A 26,814-nucleotide genomic window follows, 5' to 3' on the forward strand; every position below is an offset into this window, starting at 1 on the left:
AACATTTGCTAACCACGTGTATGTGACAAATAACATTTGATTTCAAGGTTTTACTGCTAACCTACAAAGCATTACATGGGCTTGCTCCTAAACATCTCTCCGATTTGGTCCTGCCGTACATACAGTGCCTTGCGAAAGTATTCGGCCCCCTTGAACTTTGCGACCTTTTGCCACATTTCAGGCTTCAAACATAAAGATATAAAACTGTATTTTTTTGTGAAGAATCGACAACAAGTGGGACACAATCATGAAGTGGAACGACATTTATTGGATATTTCAAACTTTTTTAACAAATCAAAAACTGAAAAATTGGGCGTGCAAAATTATTCAGCCCCCTTAAGTTAATACTTTGTAGCGCCACCTTTTGCTGCGATTACAGCTGTAAGTCGCTTGAGATATGTCTCTATCAGTTTTGCACATCGAGAGACTGAACTTTTTTCCCATTCCTCCTTGCAAAACAGCTCGAGCTCAGTGAGGTTGGATGGAGAACGTTTGTGAACAGCAGTTTTCAGTTCTTTCCACAGATTCTCGATTGGATTCAGGTCTGGACTTTGACTTGGCCATTCTAACACCTGGATATGTTTATTTTTGAACCATTCCATTGTAGATTTTGCTTTATGTTTTGGATCATTGTCTTGTTGGAAGACAAATCTCCGTCCCAGTCTCAGGTCTTTTGCAGACTCCATCAGGTTTTCTTCCAGAATGGTCCTGTATTTGGCACCATCCATCTTCCCATCAATTTTAACCATCTTCCCTGTCCCTGCTGAAGAAAAGCAGGCCCAAACCATGATGCTGCCACCACCATGTTTGACAGTGGGGATGGTGTGTTCAGCTGTGTTGCTTTTACGCCAAACATAACGTTTTGCATTGTTGCCAAAAAGTTACATTTTGGTTTCATCTGACCAGAGCACCTTCTTCCACATGTTTGGTGTGTCTCCCAGGTGGCTTGTGGCAAACTTTAAACAACACTTTTTATGGATATCTTTAAGAAATGGCTTTCTTCTTGCCACTCTTCCATAAAGGCCAGATTTGTGCAATATACGACTGATTGTTGTCCTATGGACAGAGTCTCCCACCTCAGCTGTAGATCTCTGCAGTTCATCCAGAGTGATCATGGGCCTCTTGGCTGCATCTCTGATCAGTCTTCTCCTTGTATGAGCTGAAAGTTTAAAGGGACGGCCAGGTCTTGGTAGATTTGCAGTGGTCTGATACTCCTTCCATTTCAATATTATCGCTTGCACAGTGCTCCTTGGGATGTTTAAAGCTTGGGAAATCTTTTTGTATCCAAATCCGGCTTTAAACTTCTTCACAACAGTATCTCGGACCTGCCTGGTGTGTTCCTTGTTCTTCATGATGCGCTCTGTGCTTTTAACGGACCTCTGAGACTATCACAGTGCAGGTGCATTTATACGGAGACTTGATTACACACAGGTGGATTGTATTTATCATCATTAGTCATTTAGGTCAACATTGGATCATTCAGAGATCCTCACTGAACTTCTGGAGAGAGTTTGCTGCACTGAAAGTAAAGGGTCTGAATAATTTTGCACGCCCAATTTTTCAGTTTTTGATTTGTTAAAAAAGTTTGAAATATCCAATAAATGTCGTTCCACTTCATGATTGTGTCCCACTTGTTGTTGATTCTTCACAAAAAAATACAGTTTTATATCTTTATGTTTGAAGCCTGAAATGTGGCAAAAGGTCGCAAAGTTCAAGGGGGCCGAATACTTTCGCAAGGCACTGTACCTACACGTTCGCTACGCTCAGAAGACACAGGCCTCCTTATTGTCCCTAGAATTTCTAAGCAAACAACTGGAGGCAAGGCTTTCTCCTATAGAGCTAAAATTTGTATGGAATGGTCTGCCTATCCATGTGAGAGACTCAGACTCGGTCTCAACCTTTAAGTCTGTATTGAAAACTCATCTCTTCAGTAGGTCCTATGATTGGGTGTATTCTGGCCCAGGAGTGTGAAGGTGAACGGAAAGGCACTGGAGCAACGAACCGCCCTTGCTGTCTCTGCCTGGCCGGTTCCCCTCTCTCCACTGGGATTCCCTGCCTCAAACCCTATTACAGGGGCAGAGTCACTGGCTTACTGGTGCTCTTTCATGCCATCCCTAGGAGGGGTGCGTCACTTGAGTGGGTTGAGTCACTGACGTGATCTTCCTGTCTGGGTTAGCGCCCCCCCCCCCCCCCCCCCCTTGGGTTATGCCGTGGGGGAGATCTTCGTGGGCTATACTCATCCTTGTCTCAGGATGGTACGTTGATGGTTGGAGATATCCCTCAAGTGGTGTGGGAGCTTTGCTTTGGCAAAGTGGGTGGGGTTATATCCTGCCTGTTTGGCACTGTCTGGGGGTATCGTCACACAGGGCCACAGTGTCTCCTGACACCTCCTGTCTCAGCCACCAGTATTTATGCTGCAATAGTTTGTGTCGGGGGGCTAGGGTCAGTCTGTTATATTCTTGGAGTATATCTCCATTCTTATCCGGTGTCCTGTGTGAATTTAAGTATGCTATCTTTCTCTCTCTTTTTCTTTCTTTCTCTCTCTTGGAGGACCTGAGCCCTAGGACCATGCCTCAGGACTACCTGGCCTGATGACTCCTTGCTGTCCCCAGTCCACCTGGTCGTGTTGCTGCTCCAGTTTCAGCTGTTCCGCCTGCGGTTATGGAACCCTGACCTGTTCACCGGACGTACTACCTGTCCCAAACCTGCTGTTTTAAACTCTCTAGAGACAGCAGGAGCGGTAGAGATACTCTGAATGATCGGCTATGAAAAGCCAACTGACATTTAGTCCTGAGGTGCTGACCTGTTGAACCCTCTACAACCACTGTGATTATTATTATTTGACCCTGCTGGTCATCTATGAACATTTGAACATCTTGGCCATGTTCTGTTATAATCTCCACCCGGCACAGCCAGAAGAGGACTGGCCACCCCTCATAGCCTGGTTTCTTCCTAGGCTTTCCTAGCCACTGTACTTCTACACCTGCATTACTTGATGTTTCGGGGTTTAGGCTGGGTTTCTGTACAGCACTTTGTGACATCAGCTGATGTAAAAAGGGCTTCATAAATAAATTGGATTGATTGATGGTTCACCGAGGATGTTGGCTCAAGCAGAAATCCCCTTTCAAACTCAATCGCAGTGCACAGGACATTTATTTGCGTTTGTTTGAATCAAGGCCTAAATCTGTTATTCATAGACAGGCAGAAAGAGGACATTTGTATTGTTTTGTGAATGTATTGCTTGTGCCAGTTGGTGTAGAGGCTGGTGATGGTGGGTTTGGGTTAAGGGGGTTAAAGAGTGCAGGGGTTAAATAGTTTGGGAGTTAAGGGGGTTAAAGAGTTAAGGGGGTTTAGGGGTTAAATAGTTAAGGGGGGGGTCAAAGAGTTCAGGGGGTTAAAGAGTTTTGGTGGGGTGAGGAGTTATGGGGGGTAAGGAGTTATGGGGGGGGGGGTAAGGAGTTATGGGGGGTAAGGAGTTAAGAGGGTAAGGAGTTAAGAGGGTAAGGAGTTAAGAGGGTAAGGAGTTAAGAGGGTTAAGGGGTTAGGGTTAAGGGCTCACCAGTTGGTGTAGAGGCTAGTGATGGTTGGTTCTCCGTGACTGTCCAGATGTTGTGTCTGCTGCAGCAGCACGTTGTTGAACACCCTGGTGATATCTATCTGAACATAGTTCTCTATGCTCTGGAGCACAGTCATGTAAGCCCTGACACTGGTCAGCAGCTCAGATGGTTTGGCTATCTCCTGGGTCGCCTGGTTATACATGGTCATCCCCACGATAGACCTAGAGAAGGAACAAAACAGGATCGGTCAATCAATCAATCAAAGGCATGATGAAGAATTCTTTATATTTCACTGACAGGGATGCAGAGAGGGAATTTATCATGTCCAGGAATTTGATATTTGACTGGCAGATCCAACAGTTAAGATTGGAATAATAGGGATCAATCAATCAAATGTACTTAAAGTCCTATTTACAACAGCAGATTATCCCTGTTACTGTTAGCTACATGGACTCCAGGGAGTTTGGGCGACTCTTCAACAACGTTCAACAATGGCTGTATTGTTTTCCCTAATGCCTAACCTTTCCGTATTTCTACGTAGATAACTTGGTGTGGAGTGGGCAGATCTGATCCAACATGGCAGGGTTAAAAAACTATGGCGCAACAAGTGGTAAAACGCTTTTTCACACCCTGACCGAGCATTAGGAACATTTTGTAAATAACTAGCCACTTTTCCCTTCTGTCTGAAGTGTGCTGGGAACTGGGAACCTAAGAGCAGTAAAACTTTTATCCTGCGCTGATCTGGAGGAGCAGGGCGGAGTGGTAAGTGGCGGTAATTGGGTATGTGTGTGAGCCCTCTCCTCTGTGGGAAGCCTGGACAGTGGAGGGGTTCACGGCACTGTGGAGAGGGGCCAGCCAACGCACCCACCACACACACACACACACACCAGCCAAAGCACCAACGTCACAACCCCAACCCCCACAGTGGAAAATACCTGTTACTCTCCAGCACAATGTTTATTTCATTGGACCGGTCAGGCCCCATTCTGGATGCATGTCAAAAATCACTCTGACCCCAAAAAACGTTTGTTTGTTGGACTAATAAATCACATATAACATCATAAACCCCGGAGAGGTTTTTTGTTCAACTCTGTCTAGGGATTATAATTAAAATGAACAAATGGATGACAATGTTCCTTGATTTATAACAACAAACTAAGCCTCCTTCCTTTTGCATGAGATAGTCAATGGATTGGTGTTTGGGGAGGAGAGACAGATTTCATAACTGACCAGCTAACGTTACAACACAGTGGTGTCATGATGTTGGCCTGGGGGTAGGTTTATGACAGTTATAAATACCTCTTCCCCCCCTTTTCCTCTCTCTACCCTACTGATGTTACATTTGAAAACCCCTTGGTTAACATAGAGATTCTGGGAACATCAGAAGGTGGGGGGAAATGAACTATATTCTGGTAATCCAACCAATTGAACATATGCAGTGGTACTTAATGAATATGATGTCAGTTCGGTTGTCATCTGAGACATTCTCATCAATGATAAGATGACAAACTCTACAGTGTAAAGTCTTCACATCAGAGTTATCGGATTCACAGGAATTGTTGTTCAATTTAAATGTTTGAATATGAAATTATTCGTGATGGGATGAAATGTGATTTTAGCTTCTAAAATGTGAGAATTGGGTTTTCATGAGTGAATTAGGCCCGACTCAGTGGCCCGCCCACGTAAAGATACATAGGTGGTAAACTATGAAACACACCCCTTGTCTCCCTCCACTATATAAGCCCTTGACGAAAATGTAACCTCCTGTTCCGAGGATGTGAGGACGATGGTCCGATGTCAGAATGGTTCAGATAATAACTACAGAACGAAGACAACATCAGCGTGAGCTTTGGTTGCGAATGGTATGAACTTTGAACTCTTATTCACTACAGAAGTGATACCTCCTAGCCGTTGAGTTAGCAACAGCAGCTGCAAACGAGGGTTAGGAAGGAACAGACAGAGTATCCCGTCTATCACACAATGGGTGGTAATTTAGAATGCATAAGATACTGTATTTACGATAGCACAGCTTCTCCCTGTGTCCCTCAGTCTTCCCGCTCTTTCACTCAAACCCAGCCCTTTTCTTTTGTGTAACCAGCTGTCATATCTGTTCCGCCCGCTAGGGACGTTTTCCTTTATGACGTCATTTGTAATCAAGGTATAATTCATTCTTTATATATGTAATTCTGTGTGATTAGTTAGGTATTTAGTAAATAAATAATGAAACCCAATTTTGTATTGCTGATTCAACTTGTTAGCCAGGGTTCGTGAAGATAACCAATAATTTACAACTTTCAGATGAGACTGAATTCAGGTGACGATTAATATTGACTGCTATTGATGTAAAATATGACTAGGTCTTTAAGAGTTTATTCGGAAGATAACAGCTCTATAAATATTATTTCGTGGTGCCCCGACTCTCTAGTTAACTACATTTACATGATTAGCTCAATCAGGTAATATTAATTACGGAGAAATTATTTTATAGAATAGCATGTCATATCACTTAATCCGGCATAGCCAAAGACACGACAGTGGGAAGCCATCAGACTATCTGCAGGAATTCACTCATAGCCTCCTGTGAGGATTGGTGTTTGGATTCCCTAAGTTTGTGTGTGTGTGTGTGTTCGTGCACATGTGCGTGTGTGTGTGCAAGCATGTGTGTGTACTCACTTGGTGAAGCGGATCTCCAGGTGTGAGGTGAGGTACTCCCTGGGAGTGAAGGTGTGTTCCCATATCACCATGTTGGGTACATAATTGATGGAGAAACACAGCTCGGATAGCGCTGTGTGAAGCTTATCCAGGCTAGGAACACAGACAGTTAGGCAGACATTAAAACCTAATTTCATTCAGATTAAAGGGGAAATCTGTGACAGAGCAGATGGATTAAGTTCCTCCAGCACCACAGTTAATGTTGTTTTTACACATCACTTTTTTAGCCCAGACCTGAATCTATATTATCCTAGCCCTGGTCATGGTCTGTTTCTATGCAGCTTACTGGAAGCTGAGAATTAGGAGTATAGTAGTAGAGTTAGGACCAAATTCAAGTGGAATACCCAGAGCAGGGAGGGCAAGTGATGGCAGTAAATCTTAGCATGGTATTTTTAACACACAGTGGAAGATGAGGTTGCAAAACCATGTCTGCATCCCAATTGGCATCCTATTCCCTATGTAGTGCATTACTTTTGACCGTTGTCCACAGGGCTCTGGTCAAAAGTAGTGCATTTTGTAGAGAATAGGGTGCCATTTGGGACACACACAGACCATGACTTACAAAACCATCCAATAACAGTGCGCTGTTGAAAATATCTGAAAGTGGATAGGTGGTCATGGAGAGGGGGGAGGGGAACAGGTAGCCTAGTGGTTAAGAGCGTTGGGCCAGTAACAAAAGGTCGCTGGTTCGAATACCCGAGCAGACTTGGTGAAAAATCTGTCGATGTGCCCTTGAGCAAGTCACTTAACCGTAATTGCTCCTGTAAGTCACGCTGGAAAAAAGTGACACAAATGTAAATGTCTCCATTGCATCTTTTCTTGATTCCTCAAAATCGAGCATAGACACATTGGGAAAGAGTCCCTAACCTTACTTAGAGACCCTACAGAGTGTACACTACTTACTTGGTGACCAGCAGCCTGTTCTTCCTCATGCTCTCTACTCCAGGCTTCTCTCTCTCAGGCTCGCCTTTCTTCCCCGTCTGCTTCTTTGACTTCTTGTTCACCGCCTGACTGATGGTTTTGGCACAATGTTTTGGCAGCAGCTGCAACAGGAGCACAGCAGGGACAGGAAACCCCCTTTAACACTCACAGACCAATAAGGAATGAAGTGACAAATTATGTTTCCAAGGCACTTAGTTGGGACGTGCACAATGTAGGCTATATGGTATTCTATTTACTAGGCTTGGGCGGTATACAAATTATTAAGTTTTTCAATAAATGTGAACATTTGTAGCTACTTAAGTTATTACCTGCAGTCAACTTGTGCAATACGTTAGGAGATAAAGCAGATTGCATTCTTCATTTTACCTGTCACATTATTTTAAATGATGAAGCTTACCATAGTTCCCTAGAACAGTTGATCCAGTCGGGTGTTTGTTAGTAAATAGCACAACAAGAGACAGCAGGAGCTGGTGAACCCATAGTGTTCTATATCTATCAGAGTCTCTGCTGTGCGGCGCACATGAGCTGATGAACTTATTACACTTAGATACAATTCACTACTAAATATTTGCCATCAGATATCTTAATGGCTTTCTGCCAGAAGTCAAAGAGATCTGGATGAGTTCTGTACAGATGCCATTTTTTCCCTGTGTTTCCTACTAGTGTTTTTTCCCTCCTCCTTCTCCCATCTGCGCCATGTACACACGCTGCTCGTCTTTCAGTAAAGCATGCATCACAACTTTCTCCATTTGCACAATTTCTCCCGTCCACTTTCACTTGTAAAATGTCCACACTCACTGAAAATGGGATTCAGTAACAACAGGCTATGCTTTTATAACTTTATGAGCTGGATTTGCCGGTCTTTGCAATTAGCTTATGTTTGGTTTCAAACGTTAGCATTTAGCTAATAGCTTCTATATGATTTTGCTATTAGTTCGTACTAATTCTGTTAGCATTCTGGTAATAGCGGCCCAATGGGCTTTTCTTGTGTTTTTAGCGCACCCTTGTGTGTTATCCGGTAATACAGTAAATCCCAGGATGCGAGAAGGATTGTATAGCAATATGAAAATCTGGATACCGCCCAAGCCTATTTACCTGTACATGACAGAAATAGAATTTTGAAAAGTATCTGACTTAAGACCTACATTGAGTCAGTCATCAGTTGAAAAACTTAAATGGCTAGTAAATAGGTCCAACATACTAACATACAATAGTTCCAACACACAGATAACAAGGCATGAACTCAATGTACCTTACGGGCCTGTTTTCCAGACTCAGATTAGGCCTAAATGACGAGGCTTAACCTGTGTCTGGGAGACCGGCCCTTCTCAGTAATTATAATAAATGAGATAGCTAGGAACGACACGAGAGCAGACCCAGACCACTCCTACCAAACAGTAAAAAAAAACAATGTTAAAATACATTACACATTTCGTAATGACAGAATGCATTTGAAACTTCACGCACAGTAAAACTTGTGTTGGACTTTGGCCTAATGAAATTATTTTATCCACAGGAGTGGGGAAAAAAGTGCTTGTACATTAATAAGCAAAGACAAAGACGGCCTTAACGATACGTAATAAAATAACGACGGCCTTAACGATACGTAATAAAATAACGACGGCCTTAACGATACGTAATAAAATAAAGATGGCCTTAACGATACGTAATAAAATAACGACGGCCTTAACGATACGTAATAAAATAAAGACGGCCTTAACGATACGTAATAAAATAAAGACGGCCTTAACGATACGTAATAAAATAAAGACGGCCTTAATGATACGTAATAAAATAAAGATGGCCTTAACGATACGTAATAAAATAACGACGGCCTTAACGATACGTAATAAAATAAAGACGACCTTAACGATACGTAATAAAATAAAGACGGCCTTAACGATACGTAATAAAATAAAGACGGCCTTAACGATACGTAATAAAATAAAGACGGCCTTAACGATACGTAATAAAATAACGACGGCCTTAACGATACGTAATAAAATAAAGACGGCCTTAACGATACGTAATAAAATAAAGACGGCCTTAACGATACGTAATAAAATAAAGACGGCCTTAACGATACGTAATAAAATAACGACGGCCTTAACGATACGTAATAAAATAAAGACGGCCTTAACGATACGTAATAAAATAAAGATGGCCTTAACGATACGTAATAAAATAACGACGGCCTTAACGATACGTAATAAAATAAAGACGGCCTTAACGATACGTAATAAAATAAAGACGGCCTTAACGATACGTAATAAAATAAAGACGGCCTTAACGATACGTAATAAAATAAAGACGGCCTTAACGATACGTAATAAAATAAAGACGGCCTTAACGATACGTAATAAAATAAAGACGGACTTAACGATACGTAATAAAATAACGATGGCCTTAACGATACGTAATAAAATAAAGACGGCCTTAACGATACGTAATAAAATAAAAGAGGACACTTCAACAAGCCTATTTCACACCATAGCCTGCTGAATTTGCAAGACGACTCGTCTTTCATTTCAATTTTGGCACAAATTAAAATGTTGCACTGACTCGCCCATAGACTGATGTTTCAGCATTGTATAAATTAAGAGTTCAGCCTTCGACTAGCCACGTGCGACATGCACGAGCAGTTACAAGCCTGCTCGAGTTAGCGGCAGGCGGACAAGCAATATCCACCACTGCAGTGTGGCTGAAGCCTGATCTGGAAAGAGAAGTAAGTGAAGCTGGCTAGCTTTAGAAAACCCTGAGTAGATCAAGCTTGTATCGTAATATAGCCCTCTGGTCGCTTAGTGTGGACTGTGATTAATTACCATGACAACAGAACCACACCTGGTCGCTGAGCGTGCACTGTGATTAATCACCATGACAACAAAACCTCACCTGGTCACTGAGCGTGCACTGTGATTAATCACCATGACAACAGCACCTCACCTGGTCGCTGAGCATGCACTGTGATTAATCACCATGACAACAGCACCTCACCTGGTCGCTGAGCGTGCATTGTTCGGTGCAGATGTCTGTGATGAGGTTGCGGGCCTGTTTAGCCATCTCATCCAGAAACATGTTGCACAGGGACAAGCTACGGTCGCCTATGTGATGCCTCTGTAGGAAGGAGGGAAAAGGGGAAGAAAATGTTATCCAGGGTAAAGCAGTTTGCACTATGAGATTGGCTGGTGGATGGTTAGGTGAACGGCTGTTTGTTAGCCTGGTCCCAGATCTAACTCCTTCAGTATTTGTCAATGCCAAACAGATCTAGGACCAGACTAGCGGTTTGTGAATAGCAAAAAGTTCTAGGTAGGTAGAGAGGTCTGAGTGAACCTGTCATTCATAGGTAGCCAACCCTTAACAGTACACACTGACTGAAAAGCACACTCCGCCACGCTCTAAAACTGGTCACACAGTCTCCACAAACAACTCTGGTCAAACAGAATAGCTCACAGAATAGGGCTGCGGGCAGCTGAGCGGAAACGGAGGAAAACTAAACTTCCGGAGGACCTACCATGCTTCCACTCCCTCCTCTCTACCTTCTCTTCCTCTGTGTACGTGCTAAAGCTGCTTTCTATCACTCTAAATTTCAAGCTTCTGCCTTTAACCCCAGGAAACTGTTTTCCACCTTCTCTTCCCTCAATCCTCCACTTCCTCCTTCCTCACGGATGACTTTGCCAACCACTTTGAAAAGAAGGTTGACAATATCCACTCCTCATTCACTCAGCCTACGGAGTCCACTGGTCCCACTATTACAGAACTACCTTACACCCTGACCTCCTTCTCCCCTCTCTCTCCGTATTAAATCCTGCAACTAGTGATGTCCAGCCGCCTGACAACCTGCTCGCTCGACCCCATGCCCTTCTCCAGACCATCTCTGGAGACCTTCTCCCATTCCTCATCAAGATGGCCAATGTTGCTCCCCTCCTCAAGAAACCAACTCTTGACCCCTCTAATGTCAAAAGCTATAGACCAGTACCCCTTCTTTCCGCTCTTTCCAAAACCCTGAGCGTGCTTTTGTGAGTGAAATGTTATGTTTGTGTATCAAATCAGTGCTTAGAGCGTTGGGCCAGTAACTGAAAGGCTGCTGGATCGAATCCCCGAGCTGACAAGGTAAAAATCTGCCGTTCTGCCCCTGAGCAAGGCAGTTAACCCACTGTTCCCTGGGTGCCGAAGACGTGCATGTCGATTATGGCAGCCCCCCCGCACCTCTCTGTTTCAGAGGGGTTGGGTTAAATGCGGAAGACATATTTCATTTGAATGCATTCAGTTGTACAACTGACTAGGTATCCCCCTTTCCCCAAATCAATGCTACTTTTCTAATAACCAATTAGATAGGTTCATGCAGGTGACTGATTGACTGACTGTGTATGGAGGAATCCTCACTATCACTGATATGCAACTTGGCAAGACTCCCAGAATGTTGCTATGGGAACAACCAAAGTATCTCAGTTTCAAGGTCTCAACTTGGAGAGAGAAATCCTCATGAGGTATTGGTCAGTAACGTGCGAACCACCGGTAATGATTCATTAATCATGCTAAATCATGCAAATATAACTTGTCTGTGTACAGTATAGCTGTATATAAGGGACTGCCCCAAGGGAGCTTCTGATAGACCTGCACGGTGTGCAGAGTTTTTTGTAACCTGTTGTAAGCTTGCTCATAAAAGAGTGATTCATTTAAGCTCGACTTTAGGTGTCCCTGGTGTTGAATTTCCACCACACTTTCTATGACCAACTCTCTCGTTATCTCTCTCAGAACGATCTTCTTGACCCTAACCAAGACGGCTCACTCAACTGAGAACTCTCTCCTCTGTGTCACGGACGCTCTCCGCTCTGCCAAAGCTAACCCTCTCTCCTCTATTCTCATCCTCCTAGATATATATCCACTGCCTTCATCACTGCCAACCATCAGATTGTCCTCTCCACTCTCAAGGCTGGGTGTTTCAGGCTCTGCACACTTTTGCATTGAGTCCTACCAGGCAGGTTGCTCATACCAGGTGACATGGAGAGGAGTCTGCATCACATGCTCTCAATACTGGTGTCCCAGTGGCTCAGTTCTAGGTCCTCTTCTCTTTTGTCAACACAAAGTCACTCGGCTCCATCAAATCCTCACATGATCTCTCCTATCAATGCTATGCGGATGACACTCCTAGTTGGCAACATGTCTGCCCGGCACGCAGAGATACATCTCAGCTTGGATGTCGGCCCATCACCTGAAGCTCAATCCAATCGAGAAGACGGAGCGGCTCTTCCTCCCAGATAAGACCTGCACGCTCTAAGACCTCTCCATCACGGTGGACAACTGTGTCCCCCTCCCAGAGTGCAAAGAACCTTGGCATGACCATCGACAACACCCTGTCATTCTCTGCAAACATCAAAGCAGTGACTCGCTCCTGCAGGTTCATGCTCTAGTCTACAACATCCATAGAGGTCCCCTGTTTCTCAGTTAGTAGAGCATGGCGCTTGCAATGCCAAGATAGTGGGTTTGATTCCCGGGACCACCCATACATAAAAATGCATGCATGACTAAGTCGCTTTGGATAAAAGTCTGCTAAATGGCATATATTACACTGAGTGTACAAAACATTAAGAACACCTTCCTTATATTGAGTGGCACCCACTTTTTCCTTCAGGACAGCCACAAATCGTCGGGACATGGACTCTATTAGGTGTCGAAAGCGTTCCACAGGCATGCTGGCCCATGTTGACTCCAAAGCTTCCCACAGTTGTGTCAAGTTGGCTGGATGTCCTTTGGGTGGTGAATCATGTTGAGCGTGAAAAACCCAGCAGCGTTGCAGTTCTTGACACAAACCGGTGCACCTGGCCCCAATTACCATACACCATTCAAAAAGGCACTTAAATATTTTGTCTTGCCCATTCACCCTCAAATGGTACACATACACAATCCATGTCTCAATGCTTAAAAATCCTTCTTTAACCGGTCTCCTCTCCTTCATCTACACTTATTGAAGTGGATTTAACAAGTGCCATCAATAAGGGATCATAGCTTTCACCTAGATTCACATGGTCAGCCAATGTCATGGAAACAGCAGATGTTCCTAATGTTTTGTATACTCAGTTGATTATAATAATAGAGTACGACCCTTCCTCACACAGGAAGCTGCAAAGATCCTAATCCAGGCTCTGGTCATCTCCAGTCTAGACTACTGCAACTCTCTGTTGGCTGGGCTCCCTGCTTGTGCCACCAAACCCCTGCAACTTATCCACAATGCAGCAGCCCACTTAGTGTTCAACCTTCCCAAGTTCTCCAATGTCACCCCGATACTCCACACACACACCACTGGCTTCCAGTCGAGGCTCACATCCACTACAGGACCATGGTGCTTGCCTACGGAGCAGCAAGGGTAACCGACCCTCCCTATCTTCAGGCTATGCTGAACTGAAACCCTACACCCCAACCCAAGCACTCTGTTCTGCCACCTCTGGTCTCTTGGACGTCCCACCCCTACGGGTCAGCTCAGTCCAGTGTTCATTTTGGATTTAGCCGAGACTTAGTCATTTTGACAAAAATATAATTAAGTCTTAATCATTATTTAAATGAAAACAATGTGACAGTGTAGTTATTGTCAAAAGGACAAAAGCAGCAGGCAATCTTAGTCAACTAAATGCCCTTTCATTTTAGTCACATCATATTTGTATTGTCTCATCAACCTATAGTAAACAAAATCACCGACTTCCATGTCCACAAACACACAGTACACCATAGCCTTGTCCTACCAACATATTTTTCTGCATAACATCATATTCTCTTCGCAACAGCAGAAATATGATAAACATATACAGCGCTGTGAAAAAGTATTTGCCCCTTTCTGATTTTCTCTATTTTTGATATTGAACATTAACAGATCAACCAAAACCTAATATTAGATAAAGGGAAACAGAGTTTAGATATAACAAAAAAAAGAGAGTTATTTTATTTATTTAAAAAAGTTGTGCAACACCCAATTCCCCTGTGTGAAAAAGTAATTGCCCGCTTACACTCAATAACTGGTTGTGGCACCTTTAGCTGCAATGAATGATACCAAATGCTTCCTGTAGTTGTTGATCAGTCTCTCACATCGCTGTGGAGGAATTTTGGCCCACTCTTGCTTTAACTCAGTGACATTTGTGAGTTTTCAAGCATGAAGTGCTTGTTTCAAGTCCAGCCACAACATCTCAATTGGGATTAGGTCTGGACTAGGCCATTCCAAAACTTCAAATGTGTTGCTTTTTTAACCATATTCATGTAGACTTGACTGTGTGTTTTAGATCATTGTCTTGCTGCATGACCCAGCTGCGCCTCAGCTTCAACTCAGACGGATGGCCTGACATTCTCCTGTAGAATTCTCTGATACAGAGCAGAATTCATGTTTCCTTCTATTAAGGCAAGTTGTCCAGGTCCGGAGGCAGCAAAGCATCCACAAACCATCACACTACCACCACCATGCTTGACCGTTGGTTGAAGATCTGATAACATTCGGTATCAAAAACAGAGAAAATCAGAAAGAGGGCAAATACTTTTCATGGCACTGTATTAGAATATATGAGAATTATCTGGCCATGTAAATGCCTATTTCAGCCTACATTGATATTACACATTACATACAAAACAAACAGACACATTCGCAAGCACAGACAGAGGGACAGAGGAGAGACAGAGAGGCAGGCACAATCACCAGATGGTGGTGTAAAGTAGTATGGGTTGCACCTCCATCATTCATCCCGTCATTGACATTGTTATCATCATTTCACAGACGCCGCAGCCACATTGATGCCTAAAAGTATAACGGGAGCTAATGACGGTTTCATCCAATGATGTAGTTGAGTCACTAAAGTAAAAGTCTTGAGTCCCCATGCTCAAGTCCTGGTCCAAGTGCTGAAGTCTGAGTCTCTGGGTCCACATGAACTCAAAATAAAGATATTTACCCAGTCAGATATAGTGTAGTGGCGAGAGGAATTTAGTCAATCAATTGTTTGCTCTCCCTTTTCCTTTCTTTTATTTTCCACCAAATGTTTGCATATAGGCTACGTTCAGTTGAAAGATGTTCTCGAATGTTGAAGATAGAAATACCATGAATAGAGCCAACGTTATTCCTTACTCAACATGTCAGAGAGGCAGGTTTGTTCTACATCTGAACGTTCTAAACGTTGCGTCCTTCTGAACGCGCCCCCAGGTTGTTAGCTATAGCTAGCTAATGAGGTGTAGCCTAAACCAATGGTTAACAGTCCGGTCCGCAAGTAGCTAAGTTTTAAAACAGCCGAGATATGCTTTATGAATATAAGACCGCCAATGCATGATAGAAAGAAAAAAAAGTAGTGCCAGTATTATGGGTCATGTCTTTTGAACGGACACCTAAGGGCTATTTTCTACTTGTCTACTTTGGCTACAGAACCTATATATGAGATGCAGTGGGAAAAGTGGGAGTGTTGAGCGAGACTACATTTACTGTTGGACATAGGCGGCAGAAAAAGCGCTTAGGCGGTCCGCCCAATACTTTTTTTTAATGCAGAAAAAACCCTGCCAATGGTGGAACCATCTTCCCCCTGAAGCTAGAACAGCCGATTCCCTGCCCATCTTCCAAAAACATCTGAAACTCTACCTCTTCAAAGAATATCTTAAATGAATCCCATGGCAGTTTGCTCTTTAAACCATTCAGTTTGGGCTTTTTGAAAGCCATAGAGGGTGGGGGAGTTATTTGTTCCCCCAGGCATGGAAGACATGAACAAAGGTTGAAATTTAAAGCTGTGAGTGACAGGTCTAATTTCTCCCTCAGGCCATTGCTAACCGGCAGACTCTATATTAATACTGTGTGTGTGTGTGCTCCTTACACAACATACTTCAATTATTATCTAGTCACTCAACATTTTCTGAGAAGATTTCACATGGAATAGCTTTCTTTCTAATAATTGTTGCATTTTCATTTTTGTTGAAATGACTATGGCCTAAAAAGGTTAAAATGCTGAGGATTTTTCAAAATAAATACAATTGGATGTAAAATGACGTTTAGCTGCCAAAAGAATAAAACAAAAAAATCTAATCAGATGCCTTTCGCTGAAGTTCTGTGACCTCGTCCCAAATGGCATCCTATTCCTTATGTAGTGCACTACTTTTGGCCAGGGAACTATGTAGGGAATAGGGTGCCATTTGAGATGTATGAGGCCCAGAGGTGGGGACCAAGTCACTATTATTTGAGTCACAAGGTCCAAGTCTGGAGTCGAGTCTGGAGTCAAGTCCAGGTCGTACATTCTAAGAGCAAGTCAAGTTGAGTCAAGTCACACGTTTTTTCAAGTCAAGTAAAAAAATGTATACAGGCAACGACTTGTTCAACAAAAAAATCTGTCTATTTATGGAGGCTACTAGACAGCCCTTTATTTAGTCTACAACACATTGATTATGTAATAATACATTAACAACCAATTCCAAACACAAGCTTCACAAGTACATTTTCACATAGCAAAATACCAGTAGGCCTCTGTTAGTAAGTGTTGCTTGATACCCCATTGCTGGTGAGCTTGCAACGCAAACAGTTCATATTCTTGATGACCAAATCACTTGATTTTCAGAGCCGCATATTTTATTTTACCTTTATTTAAATAGGCATGAGACCATTTTATCTGATATTAATTTATGATTTGATATTAATTTATGTCAATCATCTCTCCCTACAAAAAGCTGTACAGCAAATCAGCAATCTGTTCACTCAGCAGTTTTCAAACATTTTGACCTGCGAAGCCCAAAAAGGATTGGTTCAAAGCAAGTGACCCCTCGTGCACGCGCGCACACAATCACTCTGCAAATGTAGCCTGTCATTACAGCCATAAACGGTGATGCATTTTCAAAACACAAGATACAGAAATAAACTGCGTTTTACATTTGGAACTGAAAGTCATTCATGTTAGCAGTCAATATCAACTAGGGCTGTTATGTCACTGTCACTTCTCCTGAGGTCAGAGCAAGCAGGATCATAACAGTATGCAACGGAGGTGGAATGATCTGTCTGTAGTCTTTTTCTTACTCTCAAACATCGTCATTCATTCTCCAGAATGTAACATCTTCATCCTGTAACTACTGAAGGTAGTGTGATGTTACAGCGATCTTTAGACATATAGCCAGAACTGAGGTATACAATTATAAACCACCCAAACTAGGCCTTTCTGAAATTTGAAAATGATCAATGAAATCACCAGCTTGTTGTGGCAAAGATGCGTCCGTAGCAGATTTATATGGATAATATTAATGTAGGTATGCTACTCTCTTTTTGCCAGGCAGAACTGGAGAATATCAAACAAGTGCTTTCTGGTCACTAATCTGAATATGTGTGTCTGCCTTTGCGCGCCAATGTTGGTGACTGGTCAACAGTTAAGAAGCACAACTTTTTGGTTCTGAAGCACAGATTAGAAGTTTTTGAAACAAGAATTTGGTCCAATGCCGTAGGCTACCGTTAGGTGACTAGATCGAATAATCAAAAATATAAATATTAAATACAAACAGTACGTATGTAGCCAATTAAAATATGTATGGAAAATATATATTTTTTCCCATTCAGTTTCGCACTCAATCCCCCAAAACCTTCTCACTGTGCTAGCTCAGCCGACCTGTGTTGATTGACTGTTTGCTGGTTCAATCAGAGGGCAGAAAGTGTGCGTTTCACTAGCCAATCAGTTTTTTTGCAATTGCGATACTGTCTCTGGCTGCGTGTAGAGCAATCCACGGAGACTCTGTGCCACAAAATGAGTGACAAGGCGTAACAAAACCTGCCCAGATCATTTTAAGTAATCAGTCTCAAGTCAAAGTCGAGTCCCGAGTCTTGCGGCTCGAAGTCCAAGTCATGTCTCAAGATATTTTATTTTCTATCAAGCCGAGTCTCAAGTCATCAAATTTGTGACTCGAGTCCTCTGATAAGCCCTGGTCAAAAATAGGATAGGGTGCCATTTGGGAAACAGACCTTTTACTGTTAATACAAACCACTGTAAAATGTTCCGTGCAAGATGGAAATATTCTTGGAAACATTGAATGCTTTTCCAACATAAATAAAGTTTGCAGCTGCCCAAAGCTATGAAGAGTGGACATAGGAAGAGGAACATTTTGAAAACACGCTGAGAGAGGGAGTTTTGTGAAATCCAAGCCTATGGCTCAATAAATCTATTTTATTTCTCTAAGTGCACTCAGACAGCTCCTAAGCAAAAGGCCCTCCTTTGACCACTCTGCTCGGCCACATGAGAACGTCCATTGTGCCACTTCTTTTGGTACTGTTTGTCAACCAATTAGGAGCGAAAATATGCCTTATTTACCAAACTAAATGGATATTGGGCTCCATGTTTGGCAGGAACAAACATGAATGGCCCTGGCGTATTTCAGCAGAGAGGGAAACAGAAATCTGTTGTGGAGGCTGTGTGAGCGGAGGGCTTCCACATCCCCCTGGGAGTAGCTAGTAGCTGCACCAGTGTATGGTTCAACTACAGATTTAATAAATCATGCTTTTCAGCCCTCGACTTCTCAGTACACATCCGGGTACATGGACCACAGCGCTGGACGCTTCGTTACACAACATTCCACAACCCCAGAAAATTTGCAGTTACTTTCCTGATTCTCTGTATGACTCCGTCCTGCTGTTGCGGAAGGAGACAGAGGCTGTGTCCAAAATGGCACACTATTCCTTATTAGTGCGCTACATTTGACCAGGCAAAAGTTGTGGCCAAAAGTAGTGCACTAATAGGGAATAGCGTGTCATTTGGGATGCACATATGGGCCTTAGCAGCACTGAGACGGAGCTGAAGGAGACTTTTCCAGTCTGTGTGAGACATCCTGTGAAACGGCCTGTTTCTCTGAGACTAGCAGTCCCCCTAAGAGCTACAAAACTAATGGGAGAGATGAGTCCAAATGGAATAGGCTGCTACTGCGCCAATATATTTTACTTAAGATTCCAATTCTTGGAAAGACATCTAAAGAACATACAAAAACCTTCATCTTTACATTACATGTATTATACATAAACGTGTCAGGGGCCATTACATGTATTTTATGTATTCATTTATTTAAGTAGGAAAGACCCTTAAAAACATATTTGGCAAGGGCGACCTGATCAATTGAATATGAGTTGTTGAAAATACATTTCTTTAATAAATGACTATCGCAGAGTGACCCGCCAGACCTTAGTGATGCTTACTGTGATGTTTTGTGACACAGTGGTAACATCATATCTCAATGGGACACTCACCTCCTCAGGACAGAGCTCATGGGTGCAGCTCATGAAGTGGGTACAGAGCAGAGGGAAGGAGATGGAGTGACGAGACTGGGATGGCAGCTCCAAACACTGCTGGAACATCTTCTCAAAAGCACGACTGTAAAAGCTATCAGAAGGGAGAAGGAGAGAGAGAGAGAGAATGGGAAAGAGGAGGAGAGGGAGAGAGAGAGGAGAGAGGAAAAGAGGAGAAGAGAAAGAAGACAGAAAGAAGAAGAGAGAGAGGGAACGAGGAAGAGAGAGAGAGCGAGAAAGAGGGAGAGAGAGAGAGAGAAGAGGAGGAGAGGAATAGAACGAGCATGAGCTGCAAATTTCAAACATCCATCTGGTACAATCATATTTAAATCTGTCAAACCCTCTCCTCTCCTGTGCTGTGCCGTCTCCACCGAACACAAAGAAAAATAACATAACAAAATCTCTAACAGACAGTTACCATGGCGTTTTAGAGGATGAATGATGGCTATATAGCCTATTAGCTTTTACTATGTTTTCCTTGTAAACGACTTTAACTGAATATGGAGGTAGATGTAAATGTAGACTCCAGAGGTAAACCTCCCACTTGCTCACTGCACCTTTGATCCAATCTATTTCTATTGATGTCGCGTCTTCCTGTTTTTACTTTTACACGTACATTTGATGTGTTTTTATTCATATTTTACTTTTTCAATCAAATTGCCCAGCAATGGCTCTAAAGGACTCTGAATTCATTATTTTTTCGGAGATTTGAAGTGGGGCATGCTTACATCTGTATCGGACTCTTTTAAAAGAACTGTGTGACTCTCTGAATCTTGAACAATTAATTAATGCACCTACAAGATCAAATCCCAGAGCACCTAACAAACCAACGCTATTGGATATTCTTCTAACGAATACCCCTCACAAATACACATGGACTGGGATATTCTGTAATGATGTCAGTGATCACTGTGCAAAGCTTGTGTTAGAAATACAAAAATGACCCTGTTACATTTTAAAGACATTTTAGACAGTTTGATAAGCAAGCGTTTACATTATCTGATTCCCAATGTTGACACTGCCTGGGAATATTTTTACATTACATTTTTGTCCATTTGTGATCAGCATGCCCCTGTGAAGAAATTTAGATTCAGTGGAAGGGACCATCCCTGGTTTTCTGATAACTTAGCAGAATTAATTAGAAACAGAAATGTCTCTTGGGCTCAAGATATACATATAAATCAAATCAAATTTTATTAGTCACATGCGCCGAATACAACAGGTGTAGACCTTACAGTGAAATGCTTACTTTACGAGCCCCTAAACGACAGTTAATTTAAAAAAAATATGGAGAACAATAAGAGAGAAAAGTAAAAAGTAATTAAAGAAAAAAATAACAATATATACAGGGGGGTGTCGGTACAGAGTCAATGTGAGAGGGGCACCGGTTAGTTGAGGTAGTGACTATGCATAGATGACAACAGAGAGTGGCAGTGGTGTGGAGAGTGGAGGGGGGCAATGTGAATCGTCTGGGTAGCCATTTGACTAGATGTTCAGGAGTCTTATGGCTTGGGGGTAGAAGCTGTTTAGAAGCCTTTTTGACCTAGACTTGGCGCTCTGGTACCACTTGCCGTGTGGTAGCAGAGAGAACAGTCTATGACTAGGATGGCTGGAGTCTTTGACCATTTTTAGGGCTTTCATCTGCCACTGCCTGGTATAGAGGTCCTGGATGGCAGGAAGCTTGGCCTGAGTGATGTACTGGGCGGTTCGCACTACCCTCTGTAGTGCCTTGCGGTCGGAGGCCGAGCAGTTGCCATACCAGGCATTGATGTGACCAGCCAGGATGCTCTTGATGGTGCAGCTGTAGAACCTTTTGAGGATCTGAGGACCCATGTCAAATCTTTTCAGTCTCCTGAGGGGGAATAGGCTTTGTCGTGCCCTCTTTACGACTGTCGATGAGAATGGGGGTGTGCTCAGTCCTCTTTTTTCTGTAGTCCACAATCATCTCCTTTGTCTTGATCACGTTGAGGGAGAGGTTGTTGTCCTGGCACCACACTGCCAGTTCTCTGACGACCTCCCTATAGGCTGTCTCGTTGTTGACGGTGATCAGGCCTACCACTGTTGTGTCATCGGCAAATTTAATGATGGTGTTGGAGTCGTGCCTGGCCGTGCAGTCATGAGTGAACATGGAGTACAGGAGGGGACTGAGCAAGCACCCCTGAGGGGCCCGTGTTGAGGATCAGCGTGGCGGATGTGTTGTTATCTACCCCTACCACCTGGGGGCGGCCTGTCAGGAAGTCCAGAATTCAGATGCAGAGGGAGATGTTTAGTCCCAGAGTCCTTAGCTTAGTGATGAGCTTTGAGGGCACTATGGTGTTGAACGCTGAGCTGTTGTCAATGAATAGCATTCTCACATAGGTGTTCCTTTTGTCCAGCTGTGAAAGGGCAGTGTGGAGTGCAAGAGACTGCATCATCTGTTGGGGCGGTATGCAAATTGGAGTGGGTCTAGGGTTTCCGGGATGATGGTGTTGATGTGAGCCATGACCAGCCTTTCAAAGCACTTCATGGCTACAGACGTGAGTGCTACGGGTCGGTAGTCATTTAGGCAGGTTACCTTCGTGTTCTTGGGCAGAGGCACTGTGGTCGTTTGCTTTAAACATGTTGGTATTACAGATCCCGACAGGGAGAGGTTGAAAATGTCAGTGAAGACACTTGCTAGTTGGTCAGCGCATGCTCGCAGTACAAGTCCTGGTAATCCGCCTGGCCTTGCGGCCTTGTGAATGTTGACCTGTCTAAAGGTCTTACTCACATCGGCTACGGAGAGCGCGATCACACAGTCTTTCGGTACAGCTGGTGCCCTCATGCAGGTTTCAGTGTCATTTGCCTCGAAGCGAGCATAGATGTAGTTTGGCTCATCCGGTAGGTTCGTGTCACTGGGCAGCGCTCGGCTGTGCTACCCTTTGTAGTCTGTAATGGTTTGCAGGCCCTGTCACATCCGACGAGCGTCAGAGCCGGTGTAGTACGACTCGATCTTAGTTCTGTATTGACACTTTGCCTGTTTGATGGTTCGTCGGAGGGCATAGCGGGATTTCTTATAAGCTTCCGGGTTAGAGTCCCGCTCCTTGAAAGTGACAGCTCTAGCCTTTAGCTCAGTGCGGATGTCCCCATAATCCATTGTTTCTAGTTGGGGTATGTACGTACGGTCACTGTGGGGACGACTTCATCGATGCACTTATTGATGAAGCCAATGACAGATGTGGTGTACTCCTCAATGCCATCGGAGGAATCCTGGAACATATTCCAATCTTTGCTAGCAAAACAGTCCTGTAGCTTAACATCTGCTTCATCTGACCACTTTTAATCGATCTAGTTACTGGTGCTTCCTGCTTTACTTTTTGCTGTAAGCAGGAATTTGGAAGATAGAATTATGGTCAGATTTGCCAAATGGAGGGCGAGGGAGAGCTTTGTGTGCATCTTTGTGTCTGGAGTAAAGATGGTCCAGAGTTCTTTTCCCTCTGGTTGCACATTTAACATGTTGATAGAAATGAGGAAAAACGTATTTATGTTTTTCTGCATTAATGTCCCCGGATACTAGGAGCACCGCCTCTGGGTGAGCGTTTTCTTGTTTGCTTATGGCGGAATACAGCTCATACAATGCTACCTTAGTGCCCGCCTACGACTGTGGTGGTATGCAAACAGCTACAAAGAATATGGATGAAAACTCTCGGTAGGTAATGTGGTCTGCAGCTTATCATGAGAAACTCTACCTCAGGCGAGCAATAGCGCGAGACTTTCTTAGATATCGTGCACCAGCTGTTGTTTACAAAAATACATAGACCGCCGCCCCTGGTCTTACCAGACGCCTCTGTTCTATCCTGCCGGTACATCGTATAATCAGCCAGCTGTATGTTGAGATTGTTGTCGTTCAGCCACAACTCCATGAAGCATAAGATGTTACAGTCTTTAATGTCCTGTTGGTAGTTTAATCTTCCCAATAACTCATCAATTTTTTTGTCCAAAGATTGCATGTTTGCGAGCAGAATTGAGGGGAGTGGGGGTTTATCCGATCGCCTCCTACTCCTCAGAAGGCGGCCCTCCCTCCGGCCTCTCTTTCTCCGCCTCCTCTTCACACAGATCACTGAGGTCGTGGCCTGTTCCCGAGGGAGCCATATATCCTCCGCCTTGGGCTCGTCAGACTCGTGAAAGGAGAAAAAAGATTCTGCTAGTCCGTGGTGAGTAATCGCAGTCCTGATGTCTAGAAGTTATTTTCAGTCATAAGAGACGGTAGCGGCAACATTATGTGCAAAAATAGTTTCAAATTTAAAAAAAAAAGAAGTTTCAAACAACGCAGATAAACAAACAAAAAAACAATTGGTTGGGGTCACGTAAAACGTCTGCCATCTGCTCCGGCGCCATTTTACTCAATGCTCCTGTTGACTGGGCCTCCTTCAGAGTGCTAAGAAACAAATGTACAGGATCGATCAGGAAGTCCAAATCAGATTTCTATCTAAATACAGTCACAGAGAACCTTAACAACCCTACCATGTTTTGGAAGCTAATCAAAATCAGTGTCAGGTTCTAATGTCTCCTCTGGCCTTCCTGACCATTTAATTATGGATTCTAATGAAGTGAAGGACAAAGATGATATTGTAGAGCTTTTTAACAAGCACTTCATATCTGCTGGTTCAGTTTTTGATAATGGTGGGGCCCAGGTCTCTAATGTAAGTTCTGTTACAGTAAACTATGATATAGGCCCTCACGTGAACCATTAACTTTGAGCCTGTTTCTTATGCCGAGGTCTATAAAGCACTAAAGGCAATAGACACAAAGTCTGCAGGCCCAGATAACCTGTTTAAGATAGCAGCTGGTATTATTACTGAACCTGTGGCTCACATTTTCAACTTGAGTCTCTTGACCAATTCCATACCCAGCATTTGGAAATCAGCTTATGTCCTCCCACTGCTAAAGGGAGGAGATCCCTTAGATGCCAATAACTATTGTCCTATCTCCAAACTCCCTATCCTGGCCAAAGTCTATGAATCCCTATTGAACTCATTAAAAAAACGTCTTAATTGAAAATAACATACTGAGCGGGGTTCAGTCTGGCTTTAGATCGAGGCACAGCACCACAACTGCAGCTATGGCAGTGACAAATGACAAACGCACCTGATAAAAAACAATATTGTGCTGCTCTGTTTGTTGATTTATCAAAGACATTTGATTCAGTTGACCATGAATTGTTGCTAGCTAGACTCAGTAACATTGTTCTCAGTAAAGGGGCAGTAAATTGGTTTAGGAACTATCCTTCTGACAGAAAACAATGTGAATATACCAACAATCACAAGGCTAGCATTCTTGAGATTAATAGAGGTGTGCCCCAGGGTGCCATTTTAGCTCCTGTATTGTTCTCAATTTTTATTTATGATTTGTGAACTGGGATGCAACCAGCACAGTTGTATCTATATGCAGATAATAGTCATATATTAATGTGCTCCTTCTCTGGTTCAGGCTGTTGAAGAGCTTCAGACTGCTTTCAGTCACTGCAGGCCTCCCTTTATGGTCTCAAACTGGTCTTGAACGCAGAAAAAACTAAATTAATTAACTTTACCAGAGCTCGCACTCAGCCAAAGAAGGTTAAAATTTGTCACATCTGGTGGCTTATTAATTGAAAAAAAGTGGCATCCTACAAATACCTAGGTATATAGTTGGATGACATGTTTTCCTTTAAAGTTCATATGGATAATCTTGTGAAGAAACTGAAATTGGGTTTTTATTCTAATAGTAAGCCTTGCTTCCTGCTTATGGCTAGAAAGAAGGTTGTTCAGGCCACTTTTCTCTCTGTAATTGATTATGGTGACTTGTATAGGCATGCAGCCTCCTCCATCTTACAGAAACTGGACTCTGTTTATCATGCATCCATTGCACTTTATTACAAATTCCAAGTCACTCACCCATTGCACCTTGTACCAAAATGGTGGGTTGGACCTCACTTTATATGTGCAGAAAGCTACATTTGTATGTGTTTACCTACAAAGCCCTTTTGGATAAACTCCCTCTTTACCTCAGTAGTCTGGTCTCCTTCACCACCAGCAGTTACCATACCCGGTTTGCTAGGTGGTTGCTACTTAAGTCCCCAGGACATTTACAATATTAGGTAAGACTGCCTTCTCGTCTTGTTTTTTGATGGGAGAATGTTACAGGAGTGTAAATGCTTTTTTAGGCTGGATCATGCTGGTGAATTGTATTGTAATGCTGTATGTTTAAATTTTGTAATGTATTGATTGTTGCTGCCTCCATTGAAAAAGATCCAGGTAAAAAAAACATTTTTTTAAATGGGACATGTAGGTTTTTCTAAATAGGAATCCGAGTCCCAAATGTAGACGCCTACCAGAAGATGGAATCCACATAACCTAATACCTTTACTGTTTTAAACGGCTGTGTAACTGAACATGGAGGTAAATGTCAACGTAGATCCCTACCAGAATAGGCCCTGCTGTAAACTAGCGTCTTGTCCAGGGGGTGTACTGTTTTAAACGGCTGTGTAACTGAACATGGAGGTAAATGTCAACGTAGATCCCTACCAGAATAGGCCCTGCTGTAAACTAGCGTCTTGTCCAGTGTGAATCTTGGTGTGAATCTACATCAAGCTGCCTCACGCTATGGAAACAGGAGATATGCACCTGCCCTTTGGGTTGTTCTGGCGCAAACAAGGTTTTACTTACCAGAATATGGAGAGGTCAGACGTCTCCACCAGCATCTCCACCAAGGAATCCACCATCTTGGTGTGAAATATAATGGTATTCATCATCTTGCCTAGCTCACGGTGGTCTGCGATGCCCAGAGAAGCCTTTGACACGCTAGTATAGGCCTGACCAAGAGATAAACAAGGCATTATTGGTATGTCTGACCAGAGGAAAACACAACACGTACCTTCTCATTCAAGAGTTCTTATTTTTACTATTTTCTACATTGTAGAAAAATAGTGAAGACATTATAACTATGAAATAACATATGGAATCATGTAGTAACCAAAAGTGTTAAACAAAATCAAAATATATTTTATATTTGAGATTCTTCAAAGTAGCCACCCTTTTCATGACAGCTTTGCACACTTGGCATTCTCTCAACCAGCTTCATGAGGAATGCTTTCCCAACAGTCTTGAAGGAGTTCCCACATATGCTGATCACTTTTTGGCTGCTTTTCCTTCACGCTGCAGTCCAACTCATCCCAAACCATCTCAATTGGGTTGAGGCCGGGTGATTGTGGAGACCAGGACATCTGATGCAGCACTCCACCACTCTCCTTCTTGGTCAAATAGCCTTCACACAGCCTGTAGCTTTGTTTTGGGTCATTGTCCTGTTGAAAAACAAATGATAGTCCCACTAAGCGCAAACCAGATGGGATGG

At 43.1% G+C, this 26,814-nt stretch overlaps 1 protein-coding gene across 16 annotated transcripts in view; it reads right to left on the bottom strand.

Moving 5' to 3' along the window:
* Positions 1–26,814, bottom strand: part of LOC110501754 (nck-associated protein 1) — a 70,308-nt gene that overhangs the window by 19,656 nt on the left and 23,838 nt on the right. For all 16 annotated transcript variants that reach the window (XR_016490622.1, XR_016490624.1, XR_016490623.1 and 13 more), the window contains 6 exons: positions 26,130–26,275; positions 19,429–19,561; positions 10,206–10,325; positions 7,173–7,312; positions 6,231–6,362; positions 3,560–3,778 (listed from right to left, as the gene is read on the bottom strand). Coding sequence is in view for 9 of the 16 variants with exons in the window: in XM_036959119.2 (XP_036815014.1) it covers positions 3,560–3,778; positions 6,231–6,362; positions 7,173–7,312; positions 10,206–10,325; positions 19,429–19,561; positions 26,130–26,275 (890 nt within the window). In the remaining 7 variants the exon portion in view is untranslated. The remainder of the gene's footprint in view (positions 1–3,559; positions 3,779–6,230; positions 6,363–7,172; positions 7,313–10,205; positions 10,326–19,428; positions 19,562–26,129; positions 26,276–26,814) is intronic.

This window comes from Oncorhynchus mykiss, chromosome 22 (genome assembly GCF_057628025.1).
Source record: "Oncorhynchus mykiss isolate SJ-2025 chromosome 22, ASM5762802v1, whole genome shotgun sequence".
In the NCBI taxonomy this organism is placed as follows: Eukaryota; Metazoa; Chordata; class Actinopteri; order Salmoniformes; family Salmonidae; genus Oncorhynchus; species Oncorhynchus mykiss.